This window comes from Heteronotia binoei, chromosome 3 (genome assembly GCF_032191835.1).
Source record: "Heteronotia binoei isolate CCM8104 ecotype False Entrance Well chromosome 3, APGP_CSIRO_Hbin_v1, whole genome shotgun sequence".
Taxonomy (NCBI): Eukaryota; Metazoa; Chordata; class Lepidosauria; order Squamata; family Gekkonidae; genus Heteronotia; species Heteronotia binoei.
Window position 1 is genome coordinate 57,839,608 of NC_083225.1, and position 12,501 is coordinate 57,852,108.

Consider the following 12,501-nt stretch of genomic DNA (forward strand, 5'->3'; position numbering starts at 1 on the left):
GGTTGAAAAGGCTTCTAATGCTGGTGCTCAGCCATTAGGGTTGCCAATCTCCAGATGGGGGCAGGGGATTCCCCCCCCCCCCCGTGTTTAGAGGCTCTCTCTCCACTTCAGGGTCATCAGAAAGTGGGAAGGGAGGGAAATGTCCGCTGGGCACTCCATTATTCCCTATGCAGACCGATTCCCATAGGGTATAATGGAGAATTGATCCACTGGTATCTGGGGCTCTGGAGGGACTGTTTTTTGTGGTAGAGGCACCAGATTTGCGGCATAACATCCAGTGCCTCTCCCCAAAATACCTGCCAAGTTTCAAAAGTATTGGACCATAGCGTCCAATTCTATGAGTCCCAAAAGAAGGTGCCCCTATCCTTATTTCCAATGGAGGGAAGGCATTTAAAAAGTGTGCAGTCCCTTTAAATGTGATGGCCAGAACTCTCTTTGGAATTCAATTATGCTTGTTGCAACCTTGCTCCTGGCTCCACCCCCAGTGTCTCCTGGCTCCACCCTCAAAGTCCTCAGATATTTCTTAAATTGGATTTGGCAACCCTATCAGCCATAGGTGCAGATAGCCACAAGTTGCATTCTCTGTCTCCCCCTCCCATGTTGTAGACAGAGGAAGAAATGGGGAAGGTATGTTTTCTTTCCCACTGCATGAGAGGCAAAAGGAGAATGTGTAGAAATACTAGTTGCTAGCCTGATTACTTGTGGACATTTTAGTTGACAAACTCTGCATTGAGTTGCATATAAAATAATACTTGATTTATTTATTTCATTTATGCCCTTCCTTTCTCCCCAAATGGGAGATAAAAGCATCTTTACTTGATTTGCAAACCATGCACATCTGAGCATTTAGTTTGCAAATCATGTGCACCTGTAGCACTGCCTTCTTGAAAGAGAACTGTGAAACAGGAGAGCAGTGCCTTTTCTAAAATTCAAAGTGAGAGAGAGAAGGGGTATGTTTTTCTGAAGAGGAGCATCTCCCTTATTTTAAAAACAAACAGCCAAAAAGACTTGTGTTTAAAGGTTGTTTTTTCCCCAACTATCAGCTATCCCATTAATTGAAAGTGTCTTCAGAACGTAAGAAGAGCCCTCCTGGGTCAGACCCATGGTTCTTTTAGTCCAGAATTATGTTTCTAGTAGACAGGTGCCCTCTAAAAATTTCACAAGCAGGATTTGCAGGCCAACATTTTGCTCTGCTGCTGTCATTGAGAACCTATCAATGAAGTATACTGCCTCTTAATATTTCTTTGTTTATGTAAGCCATGCCTATCCTGCCTTATCAGCAGCAATTTCTGGCTTTTTCATATCTATAGGTGACACAATAACAGGATTTGGATGTGTATTTCACTCTTCAGGGGATGCCAAAATTTGTTTTAATTTGATATAATTCTGTCTTTCTATTTATTAGCTAACAAAGTTTTTGCTATTATCTCTCTTTTTGATATGTCAGTTTCAGAACATTTCCGGTTGTCCAGTAAAATTACTTCTGGTTTGAAAGGCATGTTTGTAATATTTGGTTTATGTTTGGTACTATTTGTGTCCAATACTGTTGGACTAAGGGGCATGACCCCCAAGAGTGTACAAAGGTAGCAATCTGTCTGCACTATTTGACACAGTTTGGTGAAAAAACTGGTATGTTTGACACAGTTATTGGTGAATAAAATAATATGACACTGAAGAGGTTAAATACCATCTAGTAAACAACTTATTGGATTTCTAAAGATAATAGAAAGAGAAGCATAACCCAATTTGATTTTTTTGTACTTCCCTGGTGCTTCATTTATGAAAGGGATTTTTTAGTAAACAGTACAACCAACTGGAGAATGAGTACATTGTGGATTCTAACCTATGTCCCCTCCACTCATGAAGTTTCACAAGGTTAGGGTGTCTAGTGCCCTAGCCCCAGGGATTGTTTCCCAGTACTCATGTTGCACAATGCTATCTTTATGCTTGTTTCTGATGCTAAACATCTGTGCACTCCTGACATTCCTTTTCTTTGGTTTTAGTTTGCTAAAGACCCAACACTACTTTATATTGTTATCATAGGCTCCAAGTGTCTTCACACAATCCTTCTGTGTTGGTAGAGGCTACCACACTCTGCCTTGAGTATTTCAATTGGGGCATCTGTAGACAGTCCTTTGCTCTTTTTTTCATTCATTCATTCATTCATTCATTCATTCATTCATTTATATTTGTATCTTGCCCTCCTCTGGCGTGCTCGGGGCAGCTCACAACAAAACAGTTCTGGGTGAAGGTCAATATGGGACACTAAATAATTGTTGGGAAGGCAGTCCTCCATGATCTTTTCCTTTGAGAGCTTCACACCCATCTTCTTCACTCAATGAACTTGCTAATCTTCCAATGAAAACAGGATTGTACTTACCTGTAACTCTTGTTCATTGAATAGTCTTCTGCCATTTTGCAAACTCTATGGAACCCTTGTTTCTTCAGGTGTTCAGGGGTGGCATGGAGAGAACTGAGCAGGTAGCATCTTTGATCCTAGTCATGTGATCATTTTGGCGAGAAAGCACCAGATGGAGGAGGGACGCTACTAGTCAACTAGAAAGCTTTGGAAATCTTTTCCATGGCTGGCCTGTGCACATATAGGCCCAGTGTGTGCTGTGAGAATAATACCCCTATTTCCAGAACATCATAGTCACCCGCCTGGTTGCCAGGGTGCCTGGAGACTCAACTCACACGCATCTGCCAGGAGGATGGGTTTTGTCTACCAAACTGTAAGGGACTTATGAGTACTAACAGCCACAACGTTGCATGTCTCTTGAGGAGTGCTAACCAGGAGAACAGATGGTTTCCAGTCGTTCCATGCAACCCCCATCTTGGCCATAGCAGCAGAAGAAGGTGCGCCGCTGGGAACTGTCCAGGCAAGCGGTTTCCAGCCTCAACCATAGAATCCATCTTGGGAGGCTAACACCACCAGCAGCTATCTTCCTGCAGTGCCAGACTCCATCACAGTGAACTCAAGACAAAAACTGGTGCCAGTAGAAGATTGAAGAGGAGGAAGAACATCTTCACCCAGAGCCAAGTTTCTTTGTATAGACCGGGTGTTACCTAGGTAGCAATGTGGCCATCTATTGTCATCTTTTTAGATAAGCTTGATAGACTTAAGTACCCCCCCACCTTAACAATTTTCCCCATTCTTTCCCTTAATGGTCATCCTGGAGCCTCCCCCTTGGCCCATTGTTACCTGGTAGTCCAATTAGGTAACTAAGGCCAAGTCTGCTCATTGGCTAGCTATGAGCATCCAATCAGGGAATGCCAATTAACTGGCTATTGGCTACTGCATAAGTCCAGCCCTTATGGTCACTGCAGAGCCTCCCCTTTTTCTGAGGTCATGCACCAGCTGACCACTGTCATCCGCCCCTGTACCTCCCATCCCCTAAGGGCTCAAGGTAGTCCTTAAAACCTGTGACCCAGCTCCCCACAGGTATGCATCTAGCAGTATCCCAGTTCCGCTGTCTAGATACATCCCCGAATTCCTGATCAGTTGAGGGTCCCCTCCCCCTAGTCCTCGTTCGTCACCAATGGAGCCTTCCTTGAAGACTACAATTGGTAATGCTCTATTATTTTGGTTGAAACCATCTGGCAACCTTAACTGGGAGAAAGGATAAGTGGGAAATAACCCGCTTCTTCCAGCAAAAAGCTGGTAGGCTCCAAGACTCAGCCTTCCAGGAAATTATAATCTTTTATTCCACAGAGGGATTCCACAGATTACAAACTCTCATCCAATCACAGTAATTTTGATTGTCTTGTTAAAAACTAATATTAAATTAAAATGGTACACTTGGTTTGAGCGAAATCTTGTTCAGTATCCACAGTGGACAGCACTATGAATCCTCCCATAGACTCTCATTATGACAAATAAACAGGCCTCAAATTCAGTGGGAGCTCACAGGAGTACAGCTTCTGAGCCTTTCTGAGAGTTTCACCTCCTCCTTCTGAGAGTTGCACCTCCTTATCCATTGAATAGTAGGTGCAGCTGCATAACAATTCCTGGATGAGCGCCACCACCAATTTTTCTACAAAATGACCCCTGCAAATAATGAACTTTGAAACATCATGTATTACTCTTGCTGTCTGAATTGTAATATTATAGGTCACTTATGTTCAGAGCAGTCAACAGCAATTATGGAATTTGTTCTGTTAACACAGACTTATGGTGTACCAGTAATTTGTTTAATTTTACAGAGCAAGATTCTGTGTGCATAACTAAAAGATCAGTTTTAAAAGAGATATTGAAAAATACAGAAAAATGTACCCACAGAAGCCATAAAAGCATATTAGTTATGAAACCAAATGAAAGAATCTGCTTCTCTAGGCAAGTCAGACTGCTGGTAGCTTCCTATCTAAACTCCCCCCCCCCCATGCCTGATATTACAGGAAGATATATTAAGCAAAACATTTATTAATAAATGAGTCTGAAAATAAAAACAGGATGAATCTGAAGAAACAGATTTTGTTTGTTGTGTGTCTTACCTCCCATGAAAAGCCAGTGGACTGAAATCTTTCCCCAGCGTAATGCAACAGTCTGGTTCATGAATGCTGTTTGGATAGGGTTTTTGTGGTTCTCCCTGAACAGCCATCATTTCCTTCAGCAGCTTCAGCTCACGGAAGTTGTTGGAAATGGGTTCTGCTGCCATGTCTCCAAGCAAATCCACATGGTGAGGGACTGAGGCCTGCGTCAACTCCATATCTACTTTTCTAGAGATTGCGCTGTCATCTTTATTGTCTAAGTACATAGCTCTATTACTTGATGGATTCTGTTTTCTTGCCTGAATAAGGATACAAAGCAAAGGAGTCAATAAGAACAGAACTTGTATGTCTACAAGTACAGAAATATATAATGTTTACATGAACACATGGACCTGTCTTACACTAAGTCATACCATTGACAAATTCTGTCTACTCTGACTGGTGGAGGTTCTCCAGCATCTTAAGCAGAGTTCTTCCACACCAGCTGTTCCACACCATATTAGTTATGAAACCAGATGAAAGAATCTGCTTCTCTAGGCAAGTCAGACTGCTATATAGTGCCTGATTTGTTTAACTGGAGATACCAGTATTAAATTTGGGACCATCATTTTTTAAAATACATTTTAATTATTTTTTGCATTCAAATATAACATTTAGAATTTAACAAAAGCATTTCCACCACACATGTTGTATACATGAGGCAAAATGAAGCAAAATATAATAAATAAATAAATTTGGACTAGATATACTTCAATGTTCCTTGTACATATATATTCAGTTATATATCAAGCAGAAGCATAAAAATGAAACAATATAAATAAAGGTTAACCAGGATTCTACCAAAGAGACATATCATCTATTGCAGGGGTGGCCAACAATAGCTCTCCAGAAGTTTTTTTGCCTACAACTCTCATCAGCCCCAGCCAGCATGGCCAATGGCTGGGGCTGATGGGAGTTGTAGGCAAAAAGCATCTGGAGAGCTACCATTGGCCACCCCTGATCTATTGTTTTAGGAATTTCATTTTGTTCCATTAAGTATTCTAGAATTGGGAACCACCAGACTGCACTAAAATTTGATGTTGATGTTGGATGTTCAGTACATCTAATATTATCAGCTATATAAGCCATAAAATTGGCATCCCACATTTTTTGTGTGTGCCAAAGTGTCACGTCAAGAGATAGCTCTGACTTCTACCATGTGGTAACTGCTGTTCAGGCAGCGGGGAGGAAGGAAACCATTTCTTTTTTTGTACTGTGCACAATCTGCCAGAATCTGCCCTCCCCCAATGATCTGGACTGAAACTAGTATCTAGATTTGTGATTAAGTTAATTCTTCCAAAACTGGTTCCCAGAAGTTGCAGATTTGGGGGCAAAGAGTTCAGCAATGTATGTAATCCACTTTCATTCTGCAATTCTTCCAACATAGAGGCTATGTACTATATGCAATAGTTGTTGGGGGTGTAATTTGGGACCATCTTCACACAAAAAAAGATGCTCCACCAATGAGCTACAGCTCATCCTCAGATTTTATCACCCTAAAGTTGCATAGTTACTAAATATTAACAAATTCTCTAAACTCTAATTGTCTTTCTGGAATTAGGTACATTGTGGAGTTGCCTCTTTTTCTGAGGAGATGAGAGAAACAGAGGACTGTGGGAAGACTGCAGTCAGGAAGAGCCAGAAGGACATCAGTGGAATTTGAAGAAGAACTTCTTAGAGTCTTGCTGTTAGACTGAAGCTCCAGTTAGAGATTTAAGAAGGACAGTGTAATGAGAACAAAGGAAAAAGGGCCTGGAGTCAGTGATCTCTTATTACTTAACTGGCAAGCACAAAAGGCTTTGTTGAAGGCTCACCCTTTAAACTAAGAGGCATTTGCCCGCTGTTGACAAGGAATGCCAGTAGGCACTCTCCCATCAGCACTCAATGGGGCAGTGGGGGAGAAATGGGAGAAACGGTGTCCAAAGGATTCACCATAGTCTTTCAGGTGGATCTTAGAGTGCCCTGAAGCACAGTGATGTCAGTTCTGGTTGTGCAGCTGGAAATGACATTGCAGCATAACTGGCCATTAGGGTAACCCCCATCCCCTCCAGTCTCTTTAGAACCCAGTTGTTATCTTTCACCTTTTCTTAGTTGAAGCTTCCCCATTTTACTTAGCTCATTAAAGTTCTTGTCCCTATGACTTTCCCCTATGAATGTTGCTACAGTTGTTAGAACCTCCATGGTTAATACAGAAGTGCCTTCAGCACTGGCCTGGAAACATATTTGCATAAGCATGCTACCAATTTGTAGTTTTAGATGAGTAGCCATATAAGCCTAAAGTAGAAAAACAAATTCAAGTCCATTTGCATCTCAGAGCCATCAAATCAATTATCTGACAAAGTGAACTTTGACCTGTAAAAGCTTATGGCCTGGGAAAATCTGTGGGTCTTTAATGTGCTACCGGTCTAGTAATTTGTATTATCATAGCATTCTGAAGAACAAGAAATACTATGTATTTAGAATTTGTCGTTTCTCCTGCTTTACAGTGTTTCATTTGTTAATGTCATCAAGCAGTGTGGCAAATTTAAAAACCAAACAAGTATACACTGACCTCTTGTGGTAAACATACAGAGATGTTCAAACTGCTATGTTGGGTAAAGAGCTTATGCAAAATGCACCTGTCCAGGCCAACATGTGACCATGTTAAATTATTTTTAATGCAGCTCTGTCAGGCTATATAGTGCTTTATAGAGCGGCATAAGCAAGATAAGTCTCTGCTTTCAGAAGTCTGCAATTTAAATGTATATTTGTGGTGAAGAAAATAGGTAAGTGGGTGTGTTTCTGTCAGCAGAACAAACCAGCAGCATGACAACTCTCTATACTAAACTGAATCTGTTGCTTTTAAAGACTGATGTAGAAGCTACTTTTTAAAATTAGACTAATGTCTGTTAAAATGTACTACTAGTATTGTCTAGGTTCTGAATTTTGATTACCCAACAACTCAGAAAATAACACTTTTACACAGTGGAATCTAAACAGCTATACCTTTTTAAGCCTAGTAACGTCAATGAAACATATAACTTTGTTTAGGATAGCACTGTTAAATAACTACTACTGATTTAGAAAACTAAGGTGGGTGCAAACATCCTCTCTCTCTCGGCTTGACTTCGCGAACGAAGATTTAAGAAGGGTGCAGTAGTCCACGTCTGCTGCAGGCTCGCTCGTGGCTGACAAGACCAATGCGGGACAGGCAGATCCGGCCACAGTGGCTGCAGGGAAAAGTCTGATTTGGGGTTGGTGCTGTAGCAGTGCGATTCTTCCTCAATCTCCTTTTGTCCTCAAGACCAGCTATGCGTGCGTTCTCAAAGGAAGAGACAGCCTGGTGGATGGTGTGCCTCCATGCTTTGCGATCTGAGGCTAGGTCAGACCACTGGTGATGGTTGATGCGACAGGTGCCAAGGGATTTCTTCAAGGAGTCCTTGTACCTCTTCTTTGGTGCCCCTCTATTTTGATGGCCGGTGGAAAGTTCGCCATACAGAGCAATCTTGGGAAGGCGGTGGTTTTCCATCCTAGAAATATGCCCTGCCCAGCGCAGCTGCGTCTTCAACAGCAGTGCCTCGATACTTGTAACCTCCGCCCTCTTGAGGACTTCAGTGTTGGTCACAAAGTCACTCCAGTGGATGTTGAGGATGGTGCGAAGGCAGCGCTGATGAAAGCGCTCAAGGAGTCGCAGGTAATGACGGTATAAAACCCACGATTCGGAGCCGTAGATGAGGGTTGTCATCACAACCGCTTTGTAAACATTGGCCGTTTTCGCACTTAGCGTTTGCTCCCCTTTTTCCGCGGCGCAATTATGTCCAGAGCATTTTTCTCGTTTTCCCACTAGTGACTCTTTGCGGCGTCGCCTTCCCTGAAGCCCCGGCTCAAATCGTTTTCCCACTGGCATCGGCTTGAGTCCGATGCCCTGTCAATCATTTTTTTTTTAAGCGCAAGTCTGGTCGCGTAATGACGTACTAACGTACTAACGTAACATCGAGCTGCTGCCTCCCCTTCATTTCTTGGACAAACCGCATCACGTGTGCTGCTGCTGCTTATGGATTGGCTGCAGCTGTAGAATCCTCCACAGCCCTTTATGTATTAACGGAAGCATTCACAGTGGAGAATCCTAGCACTAGATTCCCCCCCCCCCAAATTCTGAAGCACTAGATCCCCCCCCCCCAAATTTCCTCCGCTCTCTTTCCCCTCCCCGGCTGGCGCTTGCAACGGGGACCTGACTGATTCCTGCTGCCAGAGCTCCCCCCCCCGCTCCATTCTCTCCTTCCCCTTCTGTGGCGCGTGTGAGGAGCTCGGTCGCGTCTACTTTCTAACCGAGCGGAATGTAGCCAGGGAGAAGAATGCAGGACTCCAACTTCCCATTTTATACATGGCGATTTTGTGCAGGTCCAGAAATCCTGGTGGCACAGCTGAGGGAGGCATTCCCTTCTTAAAACACACACACATGGACGCTGTGGCCCGCACCGGCACTACATTCCCCCCCCCCCCAGCAATGGTCGTTTTCGCATTATCGAGATAACGCAACAGCGGAATAACGCAACTAAAGTCAATAATAAAAAAAAATTCTAACGAAACCAATTGAAGTGCCAATTGAGGCTATTCCAGGAGGGTTTTTTTTTTTTCTATTTGTTAATTTCGAAATATCGCTATTACGCAAAACTGTGAAGTTTAAAAAAAAAAAATGGCCGTGCCGGCACTTTGGGGAAGCGCCGCGAAATGCTGATGATTGGCCAAGCGGGTGGATGGGGTGGGAGGACGGAAAGGGAGAGGGTGACGCCCCCAAAGCAGTCGATCCGGCGTGGATGGATTTCGCACAGGAAACTCCGCTGAGTGGATCCGGAGTGGATCCGGAGGTTTTCGGAAACTCCGGCAACTTGCTGAAAAACATACTCCGGCGTAAAATCCCTGAAGCGCCGGAGCAAAGCGCAGCGCCGGAGCAACATGTGCGAAATCCAAGAGAAGATCCGGAGGTAAATGGGGCGCTACGCCGGAGCAAACGCTAGTGGGAAAACGGCCATTGATCTTTGTGCCTTTTTTCAGATGCTTGTTGCTCCACACTCTTTTGTGCAGTCGGCCAAATGCACGGTTTGCCTTTGCCAGCCTGTTGTCAATCTCCTTGTCGATCTTGGCATCTGAGGAGATGATGCACCCCAGGTAGCTGAACTGCTGGACTGTCTTCAGAACTGATTCACCCACAGTGATGCAGGGAGGGTGATAATCTTCCTGGGGTGCAGGCTGGTGGAGAACTTCTGTCTTCTTCAGACTAACTTCTAGGCCGAATAGCTTGGCAGCCTCTGCAAAGCAGGATGTCATATGCTGCAGAGCTGATACCAAGTGGGAGACGAGTGCAGCATCATCAGCAAACAGTAGCTCTCGGATAAGTTTTTCCATTTTCTTGGAGTGAACCTTTAGTCGCCTCAGGTTGAACAGGCTGCCATCAGTGTGATAGCGGATGTAGACACCATCGTCATCATCTAGATCTACTGCGGCTCTTTGAAGCATCATGCTAAAGAAGATCGTAAAGAGAGTTGGCGCGAGAACGCAGCCTTGCTTTACACCTGTGCCTATTGGGAAGGGCTCCGAGAGGTCGTTGCAGTGTCTGACTTGGCCTCGCTGGTCTTCATGTAGCTGGATGATCATGCTGAGGAACCTTGGGGGACATCCTAAACGTTCCAAGATTTGCCACAGGCCTTTCCTGCTAACAGTATCGAAAGCTTTGGTAAGGTCGACAAAAGTCACATATAGACCCTTGTTCTGTTCCCTGCATTTCTCTTGGAGCTGCCTGAGAACAAATACCATGTCGGTGGTGCTCCTGTTAGCTCTGAAGCCGCACTGGCTCTCTGGGAGGAGTTCTTCTGCAATGGTGGGCACCAGTCTGTTCAGGAGTATTCTGGCAAGGATTTTGCCTGCAATGGAGAGCAGGGTTATCCCCCGGTAGTTGGAGCAGTCTGACTTTTCTCCTTTGTTCTTGTATAGAGTGATGATGATTGCATCGCGAAAGTCCTGTGGTAGTTTGCCTTGTTCCCAGCAGGTGACAAGTACTTTGTGAAGTGTGCTATGTAGTACTGTGCCCCCATGCTTCCAGATCTCTGGTGGGATTCCATCAACTCCCGCTGCCTTGCCACTTTTCAGTTGCTTGATGGCTTTAACAGTCTCTTCTAGGGTGGGGTTCTCATCCAACTCTGTTTTCACTGGTTGAAGTGGGGTGAGGTGGATTGCTGAATCTTGAACTACGTGGTTGGCACTGAAGAGAGCCTGAAAATGCTCCGACCACCGGTTCAGTATGGATGCCTTGTCTGTGAGGAGCACTTGGCCGTCTGCACTACGCAAGGGACTCTGAGCCTGATATGATGGGCCATATACTGCCTTCAGGGCTTCGTAGAACCCTCTTAAATCACCAGTGTCTGCACACAGCTGGGTTCTCTCTGCAAGCTTGGTCCACCACTCGTTCTGAATGTCTCGAAGCTTGCGCTGGAGGTTGCTACATGCAGCACGAAAGATTGCTTTTTTCCCGGGACAGGAGGGCTGAGCAAGATGTGCTTGGTAGGCAGATCTCTTTTTCGCTAGTAATTCTTGGATCTCTTGATTGTTCTCATCAAACCAGTCCTTGTTTTTCCTTGTGGAGAACCCGAGGACTTCTTCAGAGATCAACAGGAAGGCCATATACTGCCTTCAGGGCTTCGTAGAACCCTCTTAAATCACCAGCAAACATCCAGAAGAAAAGGTAATTCATAAACACCACTGTGATTCCCTTTGTTCAGTCACACAGTGCCTACTGCCCTCTGCAACCTCTCTTTTTCAGGTTATAGGTTATCTGCAGGTCAGAATATCACACCACCTTCTTGTCTCTTTTTAATTCTACAGTTATTACCATCTCACACCTCAGGGTCCTCTCTCTTACTTCCAGAGACAGCTACCAACAGTGTACTCCCCTTGCCCAGATTGCCCGAAGGCATGGACTGGGTTGTCACCAGTACGCTGATGACACCCAGCTCTATCTATTCATGGGCGGCCGGACTGGCGACGTCCCGGTAAATCTGGACTGGGCATTGCAGGCCATGGCAGGGTGGATCAAGTTGAGTGGGCTGAAGCTGAATCCAGTGAAGACAGAGGTCCTTTGCGTGGGTTGCGGCGGGCTAGGAGAGGAGATCTCCCTACCAGCCTTTGACGGTGTGTCGCTGATACCAGTGCGCAGGGTCAAGAGCTTGGGAGTGCTACTGGAGCCTTCCTTGACAATGGAGGCACAGATAGCAGCCACTGCTAAAGCCGCCTTTTTCCACCTTAGGAGGGCGAAGCAGCTGGAACGCGGAGACCTAGCAACAGTGATCCATGCAACGGTCACCTCGAGGTTGGACTACTGTAATGCCCTCTACATGGGGCTGCCCCTGTACCGAACTCGGAAACTACAGCTAGTGCAGAATGCAGCGGCCAGGCTGTTAGTGGGACTACCTCGGCAGGAACACATACAGCCTAGGCTGCGGGAGCTGCACTGGCTGCCAATTGTGTTCCAAGTTCGTTACAAGGTGCTGGTTATTACCTTTAAAGCCCTATATGGCCGAGGACCTGCCTACCTTAGGGACTGCCTCTCTCCATATATCCCCCAGAGAGCACTGAGATCTAGCTCCCAAAATCTCTTAAAAATCCCTGGACCAAGGGAGGCCAAACTGAAAACAACACGGGAGCAGGCCTTCTCAATAACGGCCCCCCATTGGTGGAATCAACTACCAGAAGAGGTACGGGCCCTGTGAGACTATAATCAGTTCCGCAGGGCCTGCAAAACTGTCCTTTTTCAAATGGCCTATAAGATGGAATCCTGAAGTGACACCTAACCATCTGATATATACATATACACCGCATTGTATGGTAGCACCTTTAACTGTAGTGGGGGTTTTTTAATTAATTTATTAATTTTTTTTATTGTATTTTATTATATAATGTATTGTTATAATCATGGTTCATTCCATGTCTTGTAAGCCGCCC

General features: G+C 44.8%; 1 protein-coding gene across 1 annotated transcript in view; it reads right to left on the reverse strand.

Annotated features, from left to right (window-relative positions):
• Window positions 1-12,501, reverse strand: part of OCA2 (OCA2 melanosomal transmembrane protein) — a 289,009-nt gene that overhangs the window by 238,470 nt on the left and 38,038 nt on the right. Inside the window, exon 2 of the mRNA XM_060233870.1 lies at window positions 4,492-4,787. Coding sequence (XP_060089853.1) covers window positions 4,492-4,754 — 263 coding nt within the window. The 5' untranslated portion in view covers window positions 4,755-4,787. The remainder of the gene's footprint in view (window positions 1-4,491; window positions 4,788-12,501) is intronic.